Source organism: Asterias amurensis, chromosome 14 (assembly GCF_032118995.1).
Source record: "Asterias amurensis chromosome 14, ASM3211899v1".
NCBI classification, from domain to species: Eukaryota; Metazoa; Echinodermata; class Asteroidea; order Forcipulatida; family Asteriidae; genus Asterias; species Asterias amurensis.
In genome coordinates, this window is record NC_092661.1 from 614,308 (window position 1) to 637,955 (window position 23,648).

The following is a 23,648-nucleotide window of genomic DNA, read 5'->3' on the forward strand; positions in this document are numbered from 1 at the left end:
CTCTTTCATAGTACTCTTTGGATGATTCCATTAACATTTCGGACAAATCTTTCACCGACAAACACCGAACCTGTTTGGCTGAATGGTCATTCTGGTAAGTGGGGAATTGTTACTTAGCAAATATACAGGAAGAACATCTAGCGGTTTGCCTCAAAACGACATGAAAGGACAACACGGACAGTTTTTCCTTTTGGCAATAACGATCCAACCAATACCTCATATTCCAAGATTTAAAGAATATGCAAGCGATACATAAACAAGAAAATGCGACACAGAAAAGTATACAATATAAAGATGTATATTCAACCGTGGCATGCATGAAAACTGACACGAAAGTGGACAGTTTTTATTTTGGGCATTAATGATTCAACTTTGACCTCATTTAGATATGCCTAAATTACAAGATTATAATAAGAATGCAGAAACAGTCATACTTGAACAAGAGAATGCGAAAAATAATGCACCGCGCAAAAACGATTTTGAAATCCTGAAAAAACAAGTTATTATGCAAAAGTCCATCGCAATCCAAGAAATAAACAAAAAAAATGTAACTTCGCTTACCCCATATCCAAACAGTTGTGAGTCCTCACGTGATTGCTGGGTCGAATGATGATTGGCTGTTGATGAATCCGGACCGTTTTGGTTTCTATCGAGTGAACTATGACGTCACCAACTGGGAGATTCTGAGTGGTCAGCTCGTAGCAAATCATTCTGTATGTATAAAAGGTTATGGTCATTAAATTAAACAAAAATAGTTATGATACACATATTATTCAACATTATCATAATAATATAAATAGTGGCTTCTTTAAAAGCGCTCGAATTCGCCACTCAGTGACACTCAAGGCGCTACAACTTTCAACATTTTCTCGCAAGGTCTTCAGAGAAGGAGCTAGGTATGAGACCTAATCTTGTTTAGGCTAAGCACCATATGATGGTTTACAAGGTGCTGTGGTGCAATATGCTGCCAATCAAACCAGGAACACTGTGGAGAACCCCTTCTCTTTACGATAAGTGCACTGGGTTCTTTTACGTGCGTTACACAGCACACGGGACCAACGACTTCACGTCCCATCCGAAGGACGCAGCCTCATGTTCTTAAAAGTGACTTGCAACCAGGACTCGAACCAACCATATGCTGACCAGATAAGCATATTGAATACAAGTGTTTTTCAGAAAGATATTATTTGTATTTTTCCCCGATCACTTGCAGGTATTTTCAGTAAGCAGTCGAGCCTCCCTAATTGACGATTCTTTCTCGTTGGCCAGAGCCGGTAATCTCGGTTATTCGATACCATTGGGAATCACACGATACTTAGCCAAAGAGATGGACTATGTCCCATGGTCAGCAACGAGTAACGTCATGAAGTATCTTGATAAATTGCTGATTACTTCGGGAGCTTATGGTTCATTTGTGGTAAGTCGAAACTGTTTTGTGTTGTTTGTGTTTTGACGAGTAAATTTTAATAAATTTCTGTAAATTAATGTTAAGTTGTATAATGTTGTTTATGTTTAGACAATATTAAATGGAGTAGGGCTTAAACAGGGCGTATCGGGTTATATAATGATGACAACCAATTAACAGAGGGCGCTATTTTCTTTTATTGCAGAAGTACATGAGGAGTCAGATAACACCTTTGTACAACTCACTCGGTTGGGAGGATACCGGATTGCATCTACGCATGTAAGAATTATAGATTGTCTTTAAGTTGGTTAACCAAATCCAACATAGCAAAAGTGCAATGTTGACTGCTGTGAACGTACGTTACGTCAGCAGCTGTAGATAGAGAGCCTCGCCTGTGTGGCATCATTACAATGACTCTGTTTCATAGAGCTGCTCAGCGGCCGAATTGTGCTTATACTGTGCGATTTCCGTAACATGGCGCTGCTATAACCGTAGCACAAGGGTGGGCATGCTAACCTTCCGGCGCTTACTTCACGAAGATGAATGACGTCACAATTATGCAAATCCCTTATGAACTTGCAAGATGGCCGCCTAATTTGTTTGCTAACATGTGAAAATATGCTTACACCTATGCAAATTTGTTAATGTGTTTAATCTTTTACCAATTTCTTTAAAAATTTAGTTGTTTATGTGGAGGCCTATTCCATAAGCTGTCATTTATCGCACGACAATTATGTTTTGAAAAATGCTAACAATTTAAATTTTCAGAATGACACGTCGTATTGCCATTAGCAACGCTTGCAAGTACAATCTAGTAGATTGCCAGGAGAAAGCCTTGGCCCTCTATCGGACATGGATGGCCAATGAATCTGTCAATGCGTAAGTCTATGCACTTTGTTTTCAAATAGTTATGTTTTCGTAAAAGTTAAAGCAACTTCTATAGTTAATGGCCCTTTGTCATTGTCGTAGACATTCTCACTCGGTGTATTCCAACACATGCATACAAATAAAAAGTCTGTGAAAATGTGACTCAATTTGTTATTGAAGTTGCAAGAGTTAAGAGAAAAAAACATCCTTGTTCCACAACTTGTTGTGCTTCCAGATGCCTAATAAAAGGCTTTAGGCCTGACGTCTTTTAAATATTTGATTGAGAAATTACCTCTTTCAAAACAAATAAGTTACTTTAGAGGGAGACGTTTCTCACTTTGCTCGTTATTATTTGAGTAATTACTAATAATGTCTGTCTATTGCCTTTTATACTGACCAATGAAGATATTAATAACCAGTGTTTGATACCTGGACTGTATTTTCTTGTCTTTAGAATTCCTGTGAACCATAAGAGGACTGTATACTGTACTGCCATATCAATGGGACGTGGTGAAGAGTTTAGCTTCGCTCTGCAACATTATCTAAAGACACCAGACCCAAATGAGCGATCAATTCTTCTGGATTCCATGCCATGTACTCGACAGACTTGGGCGCTTAGCAGGTAAATTATACTAAGCATATTGGGGCGCTTGTAGGTAAATCTATGCAGGTTTTTTGGCGCTTAGTAGGTAAATTCATTTTTGTTTTCATGCAACATCCACAGCAAAAGCGCAAAAAAAAGATGGATACAAAATTGTTAACTTACAATAAAATACTATAAAAGAACAATAATTACATGAACACACAACAAGCTCGTAAAATGGACGAAAAGACCTTGGCTCACTCTGGGCCAGACGTTCCCGGCTGGGCACGGGTTCCAGCAGTAAACGTCTGGTAGATAAATTTAAAACTTTAACAAGTCAGAATAAAAAATTAGGTCAGATTTGGATGCTAGTAATACTAGGTAAAGGGTATGTTCTTGGCAGGTTTGGATGCTTAGGTAAATATCTTATACTTGGCAGCCTTGGGCGCTTACGCAATTTGTAAAACAACAACATTAAAACGACAAATAATTAACAAGTTTACTTGATGATGCATACGTTATACGAAAATCGTTATTCTCAAACAAACCAACGAATATCTATCAATAACAACAATGACAAGAATGAGTTACGCAGAATAACGCTATTAAATATTTATAACTCAACCGTATGGCAGCAAAGCAGAAATGCATACAATTAATTTTATGATGGTTATTAATATTAATTTAATCTTACTGTATTACACAGTATCTTTCCGAGTTCCCTTTTCACAGACCTCGGGAAAATACTGGATGTAAAATTCTAGAATACATCGGTGTGTAAGGGTAAAACCAAAATTCATATTTCTTATCCCCGATGCAAACTTAGTCTATAATTTTGGCAAAATCTAATAAATTTGAAAAAATTCCCCTTAAAATTCACATTATTTAGCGAGAATAAAATCTCACTATTATTTTCGTTCAGATTTTGGATCTGAAATTGGGTCAATCTTTAAAGCATGGCGTTTAACTGTACGGTTACTGTGCTATTTTTATTTCGTAGACTAAAGTCTGCTTTAAGATTTCCCCTGGGGTGGTAATTTGCAGTCAATAGTTGAAATCGTGATGAAATCGTTTATTAAATTAAGATAAAACTGAATTGTATAATGGGATAATAAATAATGAGTTTATGACGCCATTCATTCTATATCCCCAAGCCCACTTGAAATTAATAAGAAGGCACGAACGATTGTCAGCTTTCACAGATTGAGAGATAATGAATTCGTAGTCAGGTCTTGCAAGATATTTTGACAAGACTGGAGTAAGAAATCAATATTTTTGTTTGATTTATAAGTCTACAGTGAAGTAATAAAATACCCTACCCAAATTACATGCCCAATTTAATAAAGCTATTAAGCAGAAAATACTGCTCCACAAATTTATTTGCTTAGCATCATTGTGTGGGGCACCAGTCACAACAATGAAAACTTAGTGCAATTTTGGCTGGTAACATGTTTCTACTAAGCGATACTATCTGTGCTCGGCAAAATGTTGTGCTTCCAGACTTTATAAAACTGTGTCCTGCCGTCGATTTCACCAAACTCTTCCTAACTTAGGATTAATCCTAGGACTTAGGACGAGTTAGGTTCCGTATCCACAGACGTTAGGGAACCCATCCTAGTTAGGACGAGTTACTCGTCCTAACTCGTCCTAAGTTAGGACGAGTTACTTCCTAACTCGAGATAGGATTAATCCTAGCGTTTTGTGAAACTGGCTGTAGGTCACAAAAGGGTTAGAGGTCACGCAGTCCAGATTTAAAGTGAGAATTATTTTCCTCATTTCTTTTATCCCAGTTTATTGTCTTATACATTGGATGCTGAAGTGATTAAAGCTCAAGACGTTCCTCTAATCCTCGGTGACGTCGCTCGTAATCCCATCGGTACTTTACTTGCTTGGGACTTCTTCAGAGCAAATTATGACATCTTCCGAGAAAAGTAAGCCATGTTTCGAATTGTATGCATAAAATAACAAATCGGTGAACATTTTGACTTAATAATTGGTCATCGAATTGCGGCAAGAGAATAATGAAAGAAAAAATACCCCTTTGCACAGAATGTGTGCTTCAGACAATGTGTTATTCAACAGCTTTCCATTGCTCATAACCAACTGAATTTCTATGCTAACAATTTTTTGAGTAATTTACAATAGTTTCCAGTGCCTTTAAACCTTTACTGCAAATGTAATAGTTCTACAACGACATTCGCATTTCGATGTTCTTGTAAATGAATTTGTTCATATTATATTGTTTTGTATATTACTTTACTTTGACTGCCTTTTTTCTTCTTCACAGATTCGGGGGAAGCTTGTTTCAGTTTTCAAAAATTATAAAAGCTGTAACGAAACCTCTTCATTCTGAATTTCATCTCCGACAGGTAAGATAGGTTTAGGTGTCTTTTCATGTTTGAGAAACTCAAATAAGGAAGAAACATATCTTCCACTTTAAAAATTAAGATTTATTTGCTACACTTATTTTATGGAAACAAATAATTAAAATAAGCAACAGAAGATGTTGCGCTTAAGACTAAATATGGCTTTACATATCACTCAATACGGCATCATTGCAAGTTAGCTGGACATTCTGTGAGGATCAATAAACCAAAACATCCATGCCAGGGCCTAATTTCTTCAAAATTCACCTGTTCAAACAATACTCGCACAAGCCACAACCTGTTTTTTCTCCCAGGGCCAGAGCTGGTTTAAAATTAAGGCAAATACCGGCGCTCTACAAAATTGTCTTAACTATTACTAATATCAGGGAGCTAAGGTAGTATTACATTCAGAGTATAATTATTGAGATTTAATATCATCAACCTTCATAAGCTTGTTTGCATAAATTATATTATTTTTCGTTCTTTCTTCCTCTTTACCTAAGCTTCAGCCAATACCAAATTGCAATGCATGAAATTAATTGCGCAATTAAAACTGAATGTTTGGTTTTATTATTTTTCGTCCCTTCAAGTTGGAGAAGTTTATGTCCGAGCATCCCGATCAGGGAACCGGAGCCTCGGCATTCAAACAATCAGTGGAGGAAATAAAAACCAACATACGCTGGATGAAATCCTACTATGAGGAAGTGCGAGAGTGGTTGGAGGATGAGGTAGCTTGAAATGGTCCAATATAGTCTTGATTTAAGACGTTCACTTTGTTATCTTACTACCAATGGGGGACATTATGGACGCTGGGTGGCAGCAGACATAATGGACTCCTGTCATGTCCCCATCCCTATTATGGTACTGTTTGGACCCCATATGGACCCGTGTAAGGGATTCCAGCCCACTTCCGGGCAGAGCCCCGGCCTGCCAGGTCCCCCTTTCAGGGCCACTCTTCTATCAGGACACCCCCCACCCCAATGAACAATGCATTACCATAGTTTTTTTTTCAAATAATACTTTCTACAAAAGTCAAACATTTATTCACTTTGAATACCCGCATTACCTCAAAAACAAATCTGTTCATCTGTTTTAATGCACCATTTCAGATCAAAACCTATTCGACGTGGTATCACTTTACGACTGTATAAATGCTCTGAATTACTCCTTTAAAAATTAACCATTTTCTTCCGAATTTTATCAAAGCTGTAAAAACACCACATTTCCATAAAAAACTATATTCTCTTCCAAAATTTACCAAAACTCGGCAAAAAAAAAAACCCCAATCACATTTTCAATTTCTACCCATGCTAAGATTCATACTGAAGTATGTTTATAGAAGTTCATGTTTCTTGTCAAGTAGGTCATATATTATTTGTTTATCGCCCTGTGTTCTGTCTCAGTTTGTTTGTCAATAATATGAAGGGTACAAAAGAATAGCTTCGCCTAAAATGTTGTCTTACTGAATCATAAAATAAAATTTTATTTCGGTAATTTGATACAATTTAATGTTCAACTTTTGACCACATCACTGGGGATATTGTCGTACTCTTCATAATTTCTGTTAAACGGAATCATTAGAATCATGGTTATATGATTATAATTTGTTTTATGATCATATGAATCATAGAGTCATAAAATATTAAATTCTGTTCCTCATAGAATCACCGGACCATCACGTAGATATTCCAAAAGCAAACAATCCTAAACACAGACGCCAGAAGGTGTTGAAAGAGGACGCTTACATAAAAGCCTATACAAACTTTCCCTGGACCGGAACGGGGCGGAACAAACTCCCACGTGTTCGCAAGGTCATGGTTCATCCGGGTCACATTGATGACGAATACCGGATTTCGGTTAAACATTATGGACATTCCATTGTGATCAAAAGGTTAACAATAAATTGTACTGAAACGTTTTATTCAAAACATTTTCTTTATGAGTGTGACTTGCTTTGTAAGGGTAATTGGTGGAATGAGGATGTTTTTGTGTGTACAGTCCTTTGATGACGTAAATGAAATAAATGGATACTCGGCCAGTCAAAAAAATGTAGTTACTGTATGTACGATATCAATTTAGAGAGAGCACTATTTTTTGTAAAAAATAAGTTGTCCTCGAAAGCTCCAATACTAGTCAAACTTAGTCATATATAATACACGACGATAACATTAAAATGTATACCTTGCACAAAGGTTAGTTATTATGGTATATTTTCAGCTGTGTTTATTGGCAACATTCTATTGATGTTGAAAATAAAACCGAGAATTATTTTATGTGTTCGGCATAGTTTGTGTAAGATGCATGTGTATTTATATTTATGTTATAAAACGCCCAGATATTGCTTTATCTTTGTTTCTCTAATCCACGACTGTTTTGAATTTAAACTAAGCCATGCCAAATTCCCAAAATTCCAATTAAATGATAAAAACACATTAGTCATAAGTTTAAATAGCATTCACAATAAACAATTTCGCCAAGATAGCTGTGTAAAGGCACATTTCCATCAAAAACCTATTGTGCATAATTTATTACATCTTTTTAAAATTAGTAGCAAATTATTAAAATGAATTTGCATTTTAATGGGAGTAAAGCCTTTTGAATCTGATACAAAACACAACAGCTTAGCTTTTAAGTACTATAATTAATTTGAAATCATAACGATGAAAATTTCATTCAAGGATGACAGTAATTGAGTCGCTCTCTCACACAACATAATTTTTGAAATTTAAAACAGGGAAGATTTATTGTGAGGATTGCATTCTAGAAAATAATTAGGTGTAAAACGTGACGAGGTGTTTGAAGGTTTTTTGTCAATTCCAATTTATGTTTGTTAATGTGGTTTTTAATGGTATGAACAGTTGCATGTATATAGATGGCCAGTTATTAAAGCTATATGGTTGGATACTTTGTACAAGGTGACGGGAGCGATCAATAATATTTAGGTTATGTCATGTAATGTTCATCTGTGGAGGCCGTAACTTAACGGCACTGCCGTCGATTTCGAGTTAGGACTAGTCCTAACTTTTTAGGACTTGTCCAAAGAGATATATTAAACATACAGCTAGTCTTAAGTTAGGACGAGTAACTCGTCCTAACTCGTGATAAGACTAGTCTTAACTCTTTATGAAGCCCACCCCTGGACACCTTTGGCAATATTCTCACATGGTGCATCTCATGACATGACTATGCTTTAACAATTCTGTGTAAATCTGGACTCATCTGGTCATCGAAATTGAGAATAGTGAAAGAAAAACACACTTGTTGCACAATTTTTCGTGCTTTCAGATTACCAAAAATGCGTTCAGGCCTTATAAGTCTTTTGACTGAGAAATTGACTCTCTTTTTAAAAACTATGTTACTTCAGAGGATGAATTTTTATATTACAAAAGCGCCCATCACTGCTCGTTACCGAGTAAGTTTTTATGCAAACATTTATTTTGAGTAACCAACAATAGTGTCCCCGCTTTATAGGGAGTAAATAAATGGGCAACGTGTCCCTTTAACAAAGGGCAATAAATAGAACCTCCCTCTTAAAGACAAAGGGGAAATACCGCAGCAATATTCTTCATAGTTTGCAATAAGAACAACAATAGCGACCTCATGCGTCAGCGTAGCTGCAGGCTGTCCTTACAGATCAAAACCACTGTCAGTTAACAGTTGGTAAATACAACAAAAAGTTCAATCCAAATAGTCTGCCATAAAACTACAAGGGAACAATGTGTCGAGTTTGTGTTGGTTGGTCCTTGAAAAAAAGGTTGATATTTTGTGAGCGTGTGTGACCTTGATTAGGAATTACCGCAAGTTCAACTCCGGTGATTACGGCAAACAGTACCTGACAAGGCATGGGTCTACAGGCCGCTCTAGACGGCACGATGGCGACGGCACTGGACCATTACTACGGGTAATTGTCAGCGTAGTATTATCTACAATGAAAGATAGTAACAGCTTCAAAAGTGATGTATTTCCTCCAGCGTAAATTGAACTGGAAGTGTGCTGCTCTACATGAAGTAATACCGATTATTATCTCAGTGTTAAATGGAGCAAGCGGTAGCTTTATTGCACGTAGGGAACTTTACGCAGGATGTATACAGAGTTCAGGGACTCTGGTGTAACACGCATAGCGTAGTTCGTCCAACCATCCATGTTTAAACTGTCGGTAAGTTTTAAACTTCTCTGTTTTTACTTTTGAGTTTGGATTTTAGCTGTGAATTGAGGAGAATTAAGTAGGTTATAATAGTGGAATCTTATTATATTATGGCTTAGCGCATTTTGGTTATCCCACTCAGTAACGCCCAATGCGCTTTAACAGTATTTTTCTGTGTGGATACGTTTGAATTATGAGACCTACTCATTTTACATAGCACCATGTAATGTTTTTTTGAGTCTTGAGTAATTTAAAGGAACACGTTGCCTTGGATCGGACGAGTTGGTCATAACTGAGCATTTAAAAAAAACCCAGTTACAAACGCTTGTCAAAGACCAACTCGTCCAATCCAAGGCAACGTGTTCCTTTAATCCACACACAGCTCACGTAGGAAGCTAAACTGGAATGGTGCGTTGGTGGCGTCATTGGTCGACGGTGCAAGGTGCGAAGAGAATAAATAAATGAAAAGGAAACGAAAAGGTTGTGTACTATTTACATTGTGCAAGACTGGGTTTACAGCATCCTAGAGCCAGGTGCTGTGGCGCAATATGCAGCCAATCAAACCAGAAATAATATACTATAGAATGAGTGGGTCGTCGGTTCGATTCCCACTCCGGCGTAATGATTTAACGCTACATACGAAGTGTGGATCTGATAACCAAAAAGTCCACATAATGTAGAGACTTGGAACACTATGTGGACTTACACACGTCCACACAGTGTAAATGCAGTGTTGAAGAATACGATTTTTCTCAACCAGAGCAAGCAAAAGTGTCCATATACAGTGACTGTAACCAGAGCGTTGTGTGTTTGTGGGTTGTTTTTTCCTGCAGGACTCACGACAACAATTCTCCTCTCTAAATCGGTGTATTGTGTATATATATATATATAAAAATATATATACAAAATACAAAATACAAAATACAAAATAGTAGTGAGTAATAATTGTGTAAGGTTTGTGAAGCTTTCGAAACAATTCGCGCATTTTTGAATTTTCAGTTTATTGATGTTAGTTTGAGGCTCAGGTTTAATGTTATAATCTCAACGAGTACATAAGAAAGATAACCTTCACACTTAATCTAAACACGCACGACGCTTCCTGGTTGCACTCTGTGATATACAGTGTTTGTTCTGTTCTGAAGACAAATGCTGTAAAGGGCTAAAATTATTGGTTTCATATTTTGAGATTGTGCCACTAGTTTATCAGCCTAAAGCAGATCCAGTTCTGTATACATGTATGCTCGCCTCATAGTTTGTCGCGTTCCCCGTACAGTATAAACCATTAATAGCGAACATTATCTGTGACAAAGGAACCAGACTATAAGCTTCCTTTACTCAATTGGTTTTACTGAGTTTGAGTCTCAGATAAACAACCCAATAGTAGAAGTGAAATCAATTTAAAGTATCTCCACGAAAAGTAAATCATTGGTAAAAGGAAACAAATGTAGGAAACAAAAAGAAGGAAAACGGAGAGCAGGAAATGAAATTGAGGGGGGGGGGAGGGGCACATCAAAAGTGAAAGTGGATCAACAAATAACAAGTGTTATAATAAAGTAGGTTAGGCCGAGTGGCAGTTTCTAAGCTTAAAGGAGGACGAGCATTTTCTCAATATTCGCGCGTTGAACCAAACATGATTTGACTTTTTAATAATTTATTGAAGCTAGGACGGAGTACCAAACCAATCAATATAATACCACCAATAACAATTGTATGATACATTGTATAGCGAATAATGCAGGGGTCTCTACACATACCATTAAACAATTGACATGAATGATATGAAGCAATCTGTTACAACAGTTAAGATTTAAGCAAATGAGTCTTTAAAAGTCTCTTTAAAATCTGAAGAGAGGCAGCTTGGCAAATGAAGAGGTAAGTCGCTCCATATCAAGGTGCAATGGAAGGCTCTATGACCATATAATTGTATTGGAAAAGGTAGTTTGAATCAGTAGGGATTCGCAAGCAGAGCAAAGAGGACGGAAGGGAATTTGTGGAGAATATTAAATCCTAGACAGGGAAAAGGCCATGAAGAGCTCTGAAATTGAGGAAATCTAATTTACACGATACGTCATTTGATCGGGAGCCAGTTGAGTTCTTGTTAGATGGGAGTAATGTGAGAACGAGGTTACGTGATACAAAGCGAGCAGCAGTGTTTCTGAAGACGTTGAATTGGAAGTTTTCATGAGATAGTCCGGTAAGAATAGAATGTCACGAGTCGAGTCTAGGAGTGACAAAGCATGAGCAATAGAAGAGTCGAATCATCTTCAAGATGGTATAGAAAGAAAATCAGAAAGAAAATCATCAATACTGCTACGTGCGCAAAACTAAAAATTCCTGTATAAGCTCTTCAGAAAAAGAAAAAAAAATGTTTACCCCCAACGCCGAATGAAGCAATATACTTCTGGTTTACTGTCGTATAAATTTAACAGCTTGTTAAAAATATAACTAGCTCAATCATAATTATGTAAAAAAAAATATATATATATATATATATAATAATAATAGATTAATCTTATTTGGCGCAAAGCATAACTTGAAGAAATCTCGATGCGCTTTTCACAAACTCAAAAATTAAAAAGAAAGAGAGAATGCAAGTTGAAATAGGTTGGTTTGAGTTCTGTCCAGGATAGTAGCTGGGATTGAAGAAGGTAGGGCATTCCACACTGGATCCATATATTCCTTGAATTTACATAAATAATAACGATTCAAAATTGCCCTTTTATGGGATATTAATTCCAGTGCGTTTGTTTATAATAGAGCAATAACTCGGCACTCAACAGAACGGCCTACATCTTAAAGGCACTGGACATGGTAATTACTCGGAATAATTGTTAGCATGAAAACTGACTTGCTAACGAGGAATGGAGAGCTGGTTATAGTATAAAACAGTGTAAGAAAACGCCACTCCGAAGTAACATAGTTTTGAGAAAGAAGTAATTTCTCACTCATTGGTAAAATACTTCAGCCGAAGTTTTTTTATAATGCGTCTGAAAGCACACACATTGTGCAATATTTGTTCACCGTTCTCTTGAAGCTTCGATGACCAATTGAGCACTAATGTTCACAGGTTTGTTATTTTATGATTTTATTTTATAATACACCAAGTGAGAAGACTGGTATTTGCCAATACCTAATGTACTCATGCCTTTAACGGGAGGGTACACTATTGGTAATTGTCAAAGACCAGTCTTCTCACTTGGTGTATCTCAACATACGCATAAAATAACAAACCTGTAAAAATTTGAGCTCAATCGGTCATCGGAGTTGGGAGAAAATGATGCAAGAAAAACACTCATGTTGGACGAATTTGTGTGCTTTCAGATAGCAATAAAAGACTTCTAGATTTAAGTGAGAAATTACCCCTTTCTCAAAATTTATGCTACTTTAGAGGGAGCTGTTTCTCACAAGGTTTTATACTATCAACAGCTCTCCAATGCTTGTTACCAAGTCAGTTTTTAAGTTAATATTTGTTTTGAGCAATTACCAAACGTATACCTTCCCTTTATGACAACCGGAAGCGCGTATGGTACATTCAGCATCCATAAGCTTTTAACGACCAATAATAACATTGATGTATTTGCGCTTGAATAGTTCAAGGGTATACAACCACGGAGTGCTGTGAACTTGGCAGTGGACACTATTGGTAATTACTCAAAATAATTATTAGTATAAAACCTTTCTTGGTGAGAGGTTGATGGTATAAAACATTGTGAGAAACAGCTCCCTATGAAGTGCCATAGTTTTCGAGAAAGAAGTAATTTTCCACAAATTTGATTTCGAGACCTCAGATTTAGAACTTGACGTCTCGAAATCAAGCATCTGAAAGCACACAACTTCGTGCGACAAGGGTGATTTACTCTTTCTTAGTTATCTCGCAACTCCGACGACCAATCGAGCTTAAATTTTTCACCGGTTTGTTATATGCATATGTTGAGATACAGCAAGTAAGAAGACTGGTCTTTGACAATTACCAATAGTGTCCACTGGCTTTAAAAACGCAATCTATTTTTCTTTTATAGGAACATTACATAATTCACGTTTGCTAACAAAACATTTGCTGGCAGGGGAAGCACTTTATGTAATCAACCATAATGTGCATGTTGGGCGCGATCGGTCAATCTGCGCGATCAACCGATCGCGCCCAACATGCACACACTGACAAACCTGTAGAAGTTTGAGATCGATCGGCCATCTGGGTCACGAGTAAAGAGTGAAAAAGCGATTACACATTTTGCATGACATCGATTAAAACAAAATGAATGAAACGCTCACTGAGCGATAAACTCCAAACGGGAAATTAGTTTGATTGATTTCTCATCAAATAATGACAGAGATACTACAAGGGATGTTTTCTACTATTCTCACCATTAGATCGACGTGTAAGTTAATGAAAAATCTGTGATCTTATAGACGAGTTTTTCTCTTACTTATTCTGTTATGTTCCTAGCCTTAGGGTTAAAGAACTTAATCTATTTTGTCTTAAATTCTTTTTAAGCAAAATCGCCGAACACAATGCTAAGAGCCACTCGTGGTGCGAGGCTATATATAAGAAAACATTAAGGATGGAAATAACTTAGTGGAGCACCGTAGAAATTGACAATAGTCTTGATTGTAGGATGGAGGGAAACATGCAACTGGCAAGGAGTCCAAAGTAGATACAGTATGTGGAATAAAACTGTTGCAATGGCACTTTTTATTCTATCTCAGCAACGGAAGAGTGTATTGGTAAGAAGAAGCAGAAAGCCCGGTTTCATATCGGTACTGATAAGAGAAACCAGGTCGGAATGAAAAAACAAAAAACTGTAGAGAAGACAGAAGCTGCGTGACTACAGATAAAAGGTGGGAAGGAGGTTGGATATAACGTTGACCCTAACACTTCACCAACAAGATTTATTAAACTTATTAACAATACGTCTCTGCACTCTATCTTATAAAACTGTTTACTCAAGTGATGTGTGAATGAACACAACATCAAATCATAATATACTACTACAACTCAATGTGCAGTCTACTCTAGCACCCCGTGTGCCCATTATTTTTTCCAAAATGGTTTCTTCTATCATAAGCTATTGCAAATCTTTCAACACACACTTCTAAAACCGACATGCAAATACCACATCTGTTGAAGAGGGGTTTGGTCTAAAACACTAACTAAAGTTTAAAGCTGACGTCATCGTGTCGATCATCGAGCCGCGAGTGACCCAAACATTTTTCTTTTCTAGTTTATTAAGATGAAAATCTCAATCAAACATTCCTAGAATTTTGACTTCAAGATCGAAGGTTGAAAAGGACGAGAAATCACGTTCAATCGCTCAATCTAAGTAGTTGTAACGGCCCATCTGGGACCTCTACTTCATTATTCGATTAAAGGGACTTTACTTCAACGAATTAGAACAATCCATTACAGTAATGGGAGATGCAGTGGTCAGATATTGGGAATGAGGGGTTAACTTAATTAGTAAGACAATTCTAGAACAGCATTCACGAAACTGTAATTACGCTCCCTCTTTAGGAGCATATCAATGTTCTTATATTTGTTGCTTCATTCGAATTGCACCGATTTAAAGGTTAGAAAAGGGTAAAGTTTTGTATTAAGCAGATGGTGAGTCATAGGTTCAAAAATTATGTAAGCATTAGGCACTGGACACCTTCGGTATTGTCAAAGACCAGTATTCTCACTTGGTGTATCCCAACATATGCAAAACTTAACAAACCTGTTAAAATTTTGAGTCAATTGGTCATCAAAAGAGCAAGAAAATGAAAGAAAAAGGAAAGAAAAAATCCCTTGCACTATTTTGTGTGCTTTCAAATGCCTACAAAAAAACTTCCGGCCTGAGGTATTGATATTTGGAGTGATAAATTACTCCACCCACTCTCTCAAAAACTACGTTACTTCAGAGAAAGAAGTATCTCACAATGTTTTATACTATCAACAGCTCTCCATTGCTCATTACCAAGTAAGTTTTTTCATGCTAAAAATTATTTTATGTTATTCCAAAAGTGTCCAGTTTTGATCTAGTCCAGCGAATGAGTAACAGTTCAAATGCTCTGTAAACAGTAAACAGCTCGAGTTGCTAGGGCAACGGTAAATTCAAGATGGTACAGTGCTCTCGAGGAAGTCTTTCCCAACATAAAATTAGTTTCTCGAAACACCTCCAAGGACCAAAAATACAGAATACTGATTATTTTCTGACCTTTATCGAGTTGGACAAGCCTTGGTTTCTAAGAGAGAGTTGGTTCAATATTTGATCACAAATTATCAATGATTCATAAAATTGACAGCGAGTTTAGACCAAAGGTCTGGTCACCCAAGAAACAATTCCGACGTAACTAGGATTGGTTTAAAACTGCGACACCAACGAGTGTCGTGTCCAACAACTAAGGGAATTACGTTCACGCCTTGTCAACCTGTCATGAAGAACTAACCCAGACATGTTTGCGATTCTAGAGCTAGGCTGAATCCAGAAGATTGAATTACAAAACAATCCAATTAGTCTAAGTGATTTGACACTGTCAATGAGCAATACGATACATCAGTTTTGCTATTTTAAAAGTACAGTATATTCGTTCATACCATTTCATAATGCTTTATTTATGCCCTTCTGCCCCAATCAGGACGACATAAAAGCCACTCTCGTAAAAGGGTTCAAGAGTAAAACATCCTAACGACGTTATTAAAAAGCTACTTGAGCGACAAATTTCCAGGAATGCGTTAAACTTGTTTCTAATGTGCATCAATTAATTGTCATTTTGATGTTTGTTACACTCATTGACTTTTCATCAACATCGATCAAAAGCATAGCTACACTTCTGCCGTTGGTGGCGTGCGTCAAAATGACAATTGTTGACGTCATTTGTGGGAGGTTGATGCAACTAAATGGAGCTTTTTTAAGTAAGTGCTTGGGTAAATGTTTTGCCAAGATTCGGCGCTCCATACCAATCAGCCAGTGCGGTTTATTTATCAACAACGGAAATCTCTGTATGATTTCAGAGAATGATTACCCAGGGAAAATGTCTCGTAGCTTCAATTAAAGGCACTGGACACCTTTGTCAAAGACCAGATTACTTGGTGTATCCCAACATATCTGTGAAAATTTTGACTCCATTGGTCATTGAAGTTGCAAGAGAGTAATGAAGAAAAAACCACCCTTGTTGCACAAACTGTTTGTGCTTTCAGATGCCAATAAAAGGCCTGAAGCCTTTTATTGTTTGAGTGAGAAAATACCCCTTTCTCAAAAACTACGTTACTTCAGAGGGAGCCGTTTCTCACAATGTTTATGTATCAACAGCTCTCCATTTGCTCGTTACCAAGCAATGTCTTATGCTTGCAATAGTTTTCAGTAATTACCAAACGTGTCCTAAACAAAAGCAGTCACCAACAGTGAGGTGATTGTTTTTAGAGAGACCTTTGCAATTAAAACGCCCGACCCATTAAGTAGAGTGTTTACTAATTGTTGGAGCGGAAATTCATCTTCACTTATATTGTAACTGACCTCGTGTTAATTATTCCTAATAGACTATCAATGCACAATCATATTGTAACAATTTGGGTTGTGTTAAAGGGTTTGGGTCACGGAAATAATTTTCCTCTCAGGAGACTAACATTATTTTAGTATGTAACTTACTTACAAGTATTTGTATTTAGTTGACTCTCCTGAAAACATCGCTCTGTGATTTTCACTTTTTTTTTCCTCAAAAACTTGACGACTAATGAAGCTGAAACTTCTACAGGTAAATTGAATTACATACATCTTAATTCACAGTGAGTAGGGATTCATGTCATGACAATTGATCTACAAAAGGTATCAAACCCTTTAATGTTCTCGTTTTTCTATTTCTAACAGCATCTTACTGATAGAAGAAGATTAATGTTTCATGGGGTACTTTAAAAGGTTGACCCCTACCAAAATTTGCTGGACCTTTCGCGATGGACATCCAATGAATTTAGTGAAGTATCTTTGAGGCAAACCCAAATCAACTGTCATGGCCAAAAACTTGATCTACAAAAGGTAACACAACACTTTAAACCAAGCGTTTATCACCATCATTTTCTTATTCAACCTCCCTTTCACGAGTGACCGATTTACCAGCGGCTACCTATTAATTATAAAGGTGTTTTGTTTCACGCACTCAAATATTAACCTAAATTAAGTGTCATTTTATCATTATAAAACTGTCAAAAAATAAGACATTGTAAAATTTATAACAAATCATTGCCAGGATTTAATTTATGGCGAGGTCTACAAAACCTGTTGTGTTCATTGAGTGTTTATTTATTACTCTTAAAGGCAGTGGACACTATTGGTAATTACTCAAAATAATTATTGGCATAAAACTTTTCTTGGTGACGAGTAATGGGGAGAGGTTGATGGTATAAAACATTGTGAGAAACGGCTCCCTCTGAAGTGCCATAGTTTTCGAGAAAGAAGTAATTTTTAAAGATTTAGAACTTGAGGTCTCGAAATCAACCATCTAAACGCACACAACTTCGTGTGACCAGGGTTATTTTTCTTTCATTATTATCTCGCAACTTCGATGACTGATTGAGCTCAAATTTTCACAGGTTTGTTATTTTATGCATATGTTGAGATACACCAACTGTGAAGACTAGTCTTTGACATTTACCAATAGTGTCCACTGCCTTTAATCAATAATAGAGGTGGCTTCTTGTATAGCGCACATATCCGTCGCTCAGTGATGCTCAAGACGCTTTAACATTCAGTATTTCCTGCAAGGTTTATGCATGGAGGAAGAAATAAATGCGGGACTACGTTTTTTGAAGTATGTGACTCATTCCCTTATTCATGAAAGCGAAACAGTTCTCTCGCAACTCTTTGCGAGACTTCTCCTCATGCGAGACTTCTGTTTCTTAAACTACAGACCTATTTGTAGTCGTGAGCCAGGCGTATCGCGAGAGTATAGTGTAGTCTCGAGAGAGCCGTTACTGTAATCAACGTGATTTAACGACTTGTTCACAAGTCTACAGTGGATGTTGGACTTTCTGTTGTTATATTGTAGGTTGCCATCTTTAGGGAGTAAAAACGCATTACTGAAAATAGTTTTTCCTTGTCGTTAAGACTTGGAAGATATCGCCACACAAGTATTAAACAATATTAATGATTGAACTTTATCCACAACATTTCAGTTATAGACCAATATCAATGGATGCGTTTGTCCTAACTGTCTTATACCAATCTGATAGTTTACTCTGTCAAAGGCTTACAAAAGTGTATAGCCAATAACACCATAGAGATACAGATAAATGTTAAAGCCCATCTGTTCCCTTAATAATATTATCAAACACTTTGAGAAAACAACATACGTAACAGTCACGAAAAGATGAAAAGAACGTGAGAGACTATTCATAATGGTGAGCAGTTCACCCTTAAATGATCAAGCTAAATATTTCTACCAAACTCGCGTCTAAGCAACCCGTAACGACCAGATGACAATTGGATTTAGAATTCACAATCCTTGGAGTCATTCCTGTTTGGATTATGGTCGCTATGGTTAATAGAGCGTGTTGAGCAAATAGGCATTGGTCATATATTGCTCTAACTGTATTGTGACGTAGTTAATATAAGTCTACATGTATTGAAGCATCTGTTTGCTTTCCCTTAGGGTAGTGTTGATATTTGCTGCTTAGTTATAAAGGTCCATCTGCAATGTGACATCTGCCAGCTACCTTATGGGAATGGTGGATAATTTCTTTTCAGTTTCATCTATGGGTCTTTTCTTTATAGAAATGTTTGTTAGATAGTATGAAATGAGTAGGGTTGAAAGCTTTAGCTTCCGATCCAAATCGGGGGTTATAAATAGTTGCATAGGTCTATCTGTATTGTGACATATGCCAGCTAAACCTTAAGGAATGGTGGCTAATTTCTTCTCGGTTATATCTAAGGGTCCTTTCTTTATGTCTATATAAAAAATATGCTATATATATGTGTCTATAACTGCATTGTGACATCTGTCAGCTTCCCCGAGGGCAAAGTGGTAAATTTCTAAGGAGCGAGTGAATTTGCATTCAATTGATATATTCAAACAGTGTTTTTACATGATATTGTTTGGTGTAAAACAGCCATCAAAATTCAGTTTGAAATGTGTTAATACAATATGATGAATTTAAGTTTAACATTCGTACTCTTTAGACTTTTGTTTATTGCAAATCAGAAAGGATCAAACTGACCGAGAAAGAGTCAAAATGTACGCAGAACCCGAGTTAAAAAATTACCCTTTAAACACTCTCCGGGTTAGTCTGTCAGGCCCTAGCCAAGTGACCTGGAATCAGTATCAATTCTGAGTCTGACAGAATAATCCTTTACAAACGTCAACATTGAACCTTGGATAACGCGAAGCTTTACAATCCAACAAGATCAAAACTTCCACAAAATGTATTATGGGTTTATCTGAGGTTTATCTCCAGATAGCAAAATGCTAAAGAGCTCCAACATATACTAAATTAAAGCTTAGAATATGGCCTTGCCATCCATGTATGTAACTCCCGAAGTAAAATGTTTGCAGAGCGTGTTACATTTATTGGTATGAGGCGTTGTCAACCCGTGACCACCAAAAGAAGAAAAATTGTAGCAGGCTACAACTTGATCGAGTATGGACTGCTCTTCACTAAACATTAATTACATTTACGTCATGCAGAGCCTCTCTACGATACAAATTAACCCTCCACATGATACCGTGAATAGTATAGCGCCCTTCAATTATCTTCATATTTATTTATTTTTGTTTTAAAGGGCATGTTATACGTATTGCTACCACTGCTAAAATTAATGCCACTAAAAACATTTGGTCAGAAGCCTACAGTAGCTTTCGATATAAATAGAACAAAAAAGCATTATGAGAAACAACTCACTTGGTTTAAAGCCATTATACACTTTCGGCACAGAGAAAAAAAGTTCACGATTTACAAATAACTTACAGGGTTTACAGATAAGGTAATGGTGAAAGACTTCTCTTGAAATATTATTCCATGGAATGCTCTACTTTTCGAGAAAACATTTAAACAATTATCAATTCTCGTTGTCGACATTTACGGATTTATTTTACACATGTCATGACACGGTGAAACGTGCGGAAACAAGGGTGGGTTTTCCCGTTATTTTCTCCCGACTCCGATGACCGATTGAGCCTAAATTTTCACAGGTTTGTTATTTTTTATATCTGAGTTGTGATGCACGAAAGTGTCCAATGGCTTTAAACAGGTGAGATTTATATGCCCAAATTTAAATCTGAGAAGCGTTACCGCGGTATCAGGTTGTGTATTCCTGTTGACGGAGTGTCGAAGGTATCTGAAAAACGCGACAATCTTTTGAAATACTTGTGTTCATATGTTAGTTTAAACATCTACAAGTATAGGTTAAACCAATCGAATCTTTGTACTTTGACTTTAAGGCTTTGAAACTCATGTAGTTACCCTTTAACAAATGCAAACGTGTATATTATGCCAATACCACCCATTGTCCTTAAAATTGCTTAACGGTTTCCAAGTTACTCGAGGTATGTGCACGTATATCTAATTAAAGGGAGTAAGCCGTTCAAATACCTTTCCCCTTTTAGTATAACTTTATTAACAACCGTCAAAGTTCAACAATGCTGAACTTAAACATTACTGTAATTACCTAAATCTATATTGCCCTTCCTTTGTGCAGTTTTTTTCTAATGTTATTGCTAACTACATTAAATCGTTTAGCCCTATTAAAGCATTCCCTCGTTGATAGACATGGGTCCAATTTCACAGAGCTGCTGAGCACAAAAATTTGCTTAGCATTGATAAAGACAGGATTACCAACACAATTTCTATTTGTTGCATATTTCTTGTTACATGGTATTCAGCTGTTGTTTGCTTATCCTGATAATCACGAGGGAATTTTGTTGGTAATCCTGTTTTTATCGAGAAAGAAATTTCCTGCTAAGCAAATATTTGTGCTTAGCAACTCTATGAAATTGTGCCCTGCTTTACCAGCTACAGCCATTACGTGATGCAATTATATTATCTGAAACTTCAGAGGAATACCACTTCCTTCCTCTTTCATTTTCATTGAGCGCTTTCTAACCTTAGGAAAAGGCGCTATATAAAATGGTATTATTATTATTTATTATTGCTGAATTGAAAGGAAAAAACCTTTCAATTTCGCTGGAGTATTCTAAAAGGATGTGTGTTGGGTGTGTTTGAAATATAAATGACTTCACTTTGTGTTACGATTACCTCATTTATTCTCAAGAGACGATATCTTAATTTTCAGTACATGTGTGTGTATTGGATTATAAAATACAAATGCTTGGTAATTTTTTTTTACCGAGTTGACCCAAATAATTTGATTTCAACCTGAAATCTTGGTTCAAAACCCCATATATATTTATATGTTTTGATGCAAAATGCTGCAGTTTTAAATAAATGAATGAAAATACTAGTGGTAGCTATTTCTAAAGATGGCTTCTAATTTTCATAGAAGTCCGTCTCCAGATTGTCGCTGAGGGCTTGCTTGAAGAGTTGCCTCAAAGTGGACGAGTTTATAGACTCAAGTCTGCATCTTGAACTACTCAGCACTCCTTAAGTCGGTCGTCCATGCTGTTTAATCATCCATACAAATGTACAAGTACAGGAAGGAGTTGATATGTCCGTTCAGTTTAATTAGATTGGTGTTGACTAGGATGCAAGTCTAATCTGCAACCATCGGTTGAGACTCACAGCAGTGTAAAGGGGATAACCTACTCTAGAAACAACGACTTTAGGCCCATTCACACGAGCGCTGCAAACGAGGGTCCCGTGCGATTTCATAACATCGATGTTATGAAATCGCAAATCCACGTCGTGTGAATGCTATGTATGTTACGAAATTACCTGGGTCCCGTGTTGTTCATAACACAGATCGAGACCTCCTCCAAAAAATCGCATCGATGTTATAATCATGGGGAGCCATCGTCTGAACCGAATGCCTGCGATCGTAACGAGGGACCGCTGCGTTGACACGTGTAGAACTATGGAGGAAGAAATGGGCGAACTATAGCATGCATATACATGTACATGTACATACACGTGATGTATATCTGCTCAACGCTGGACAACGATCGTTTGGCTGGTAGGTTTTGTGGCCGGATGCTAGACCAGTCCGAACCTTGAAGCAAAAACACCGTTCATTCGGAAGCAGAATACGTCATTTGGTTAAGCTTTTCGATGTTTTAATTCATTATTTGGTATGTGTTATCAATAACTTCATATCTATAAAGCATTTCCATTCAACAATGTAGCATTTTTAACGTCCCAAAAGCTATTTGAATCGTGTTTTTCCTTTTTTAGCTTCGAAAACGTAACCCCCTTCCCGCCGGCCGCCGGGATGAGAGTTACGTTATCGCAAATGTTTGTAGAATATTCTACATTTAATGTGACTTAAAATGAAATTGATTTCAATGAAATTGATTTATTTTATTCCTTTTAACTGTAAGGTTTTTGTTTTAACTCAAACCTCTTGCTTGTAGACTTTAGACCATGCAGTCAAGCCTACCCAAACGAGGGACGTATGTTTACATGTGTGTGTGTGTGTCGTGTGAATGCTCGCTAAAAAATCGCACGCGGTAAAGGTGACAGACGGCTGGCGCCCTTAACCAGGGACCCTCGTTTGCAGCGCTCGTGTGAATGGGCCTTTTGTGTTGATTCCGATGCTGAATCACTTTAACCTTTAACCTTTGACCTCGCACTGACCCGAAATTATTTGGGATTCAGATCCGGGCATTATTTTGACTGAAAATAATGGATACCAAATTCATGGAAAGTGTGAAAAGAACTTTCACACTATGTTGTCCAATGTAATTACATTGTTAATAATAATAATAATAATAATAATAAGTAATTGGATCCCCGTGTATTTGAATTTTGTATTTCATTCGATGCAGCCAAAGAAAAAAACACCATAAATCTCTCGTGTGCATATTGTGAGTTTTTGAGGACGATGGACCATGGTGTGCATGCATGAATACAATGCTTTTCTAGGCAACATAAAACAAAACTAAATCAAGCATCATAAATAAAATAATGAATGAAGATTTTTGGCAATGCGAAATAATCAATCAAAAAATTGTTGTTTTTACACTTATAAAACGTACCATCAAATATTGTTAGTGGGTCAAATACTCAAGTTCACTAACATGATTTCATTAATCAGTAAGTTATTAAGTTTGTACTTCATTAACTGAATTTCTTTTTATCAACTTCAGGTTGTTATAATTGATTTAGGTCTAATACTTATTTTCACGAACTAAAATAATTTACTC

At 36.7% G+C, this 23,648-nt stretch overlaps 3 protein-coding genes across 3 annotated transcripts in view; 2 read left to right on the forward strand and 1 right to left on the reverse strand.

The window, feature by feature from the left end:
• Positions 1-664, reverse strand: part of LOC139947094 (uncharacterized) — a 24,472-nt gene extending 23,808 nt beyond the window's left edge. Inside the window, exon 1 of the mRNA XM_071944932.1 lies at positions 562-664. The gene's annotated coding sequence lies outside the window, so the exon portion shown is untranslated. The remainder of the gene's footprint in view (positions 1-561) is intronic.
• The window catches only part of LOC139947093 (aminopeptidase N-like), a 19,956-nt gene extending 11,526 nt beyond the window's left edge, over positions 1-8,430 (forward strand). Inside the window, exons 12-20 of the mRNA XM_071944931.1 lie at positions 12-94; positions 577-713; positions 1,214-1,417; positions 1,611-1,684; positions 2,174-2,284; positions 2,727-2,894; positions 4,646-4,786; positions 5,143-5,224; positions 5,812-8,430. Coding sequence (XP_071801032.1) covers positions 12-94; positions 577-713; positions 1,214-1,417; positions 1,611-1,684; positions 2,174-2,284; positions 2,727-2,894; positions 4,646-4,786; positions 5,143-5,224; positions 5,812-5,958 — 1,147 coding nt within the window. The 3' untranslated portion in view covers positions 5,959-8,430. The remainder of the gene's footprint in view (positions 1-11; positions 95-576; positions 714-1,213; positions 1,418-1,610; positions 1,685-2,173; positions 2,285-2,726; positions 2,895-4,645; positions 4,787-5,142; positions 5,225-5,811) is intronic.
• Positions 8,431-8,936: 506 nt separating this feature from the next.
• Positions 8,937-23,648, forward strand: part of LOC139947026 (extracellular calcium-sensing receptor-like) — a 58,274-nt gene continuing 43,562 nt past the window's right edge. The window contains exon 1 of the mRNA XM_071944845.1: positions 8,937-9,377. The gene's annotated coding sequence lies outside the window, so the exon portion shown is untranslated. The remainder of the gene's footprint in view (positions 9,378-23,648) is intronic.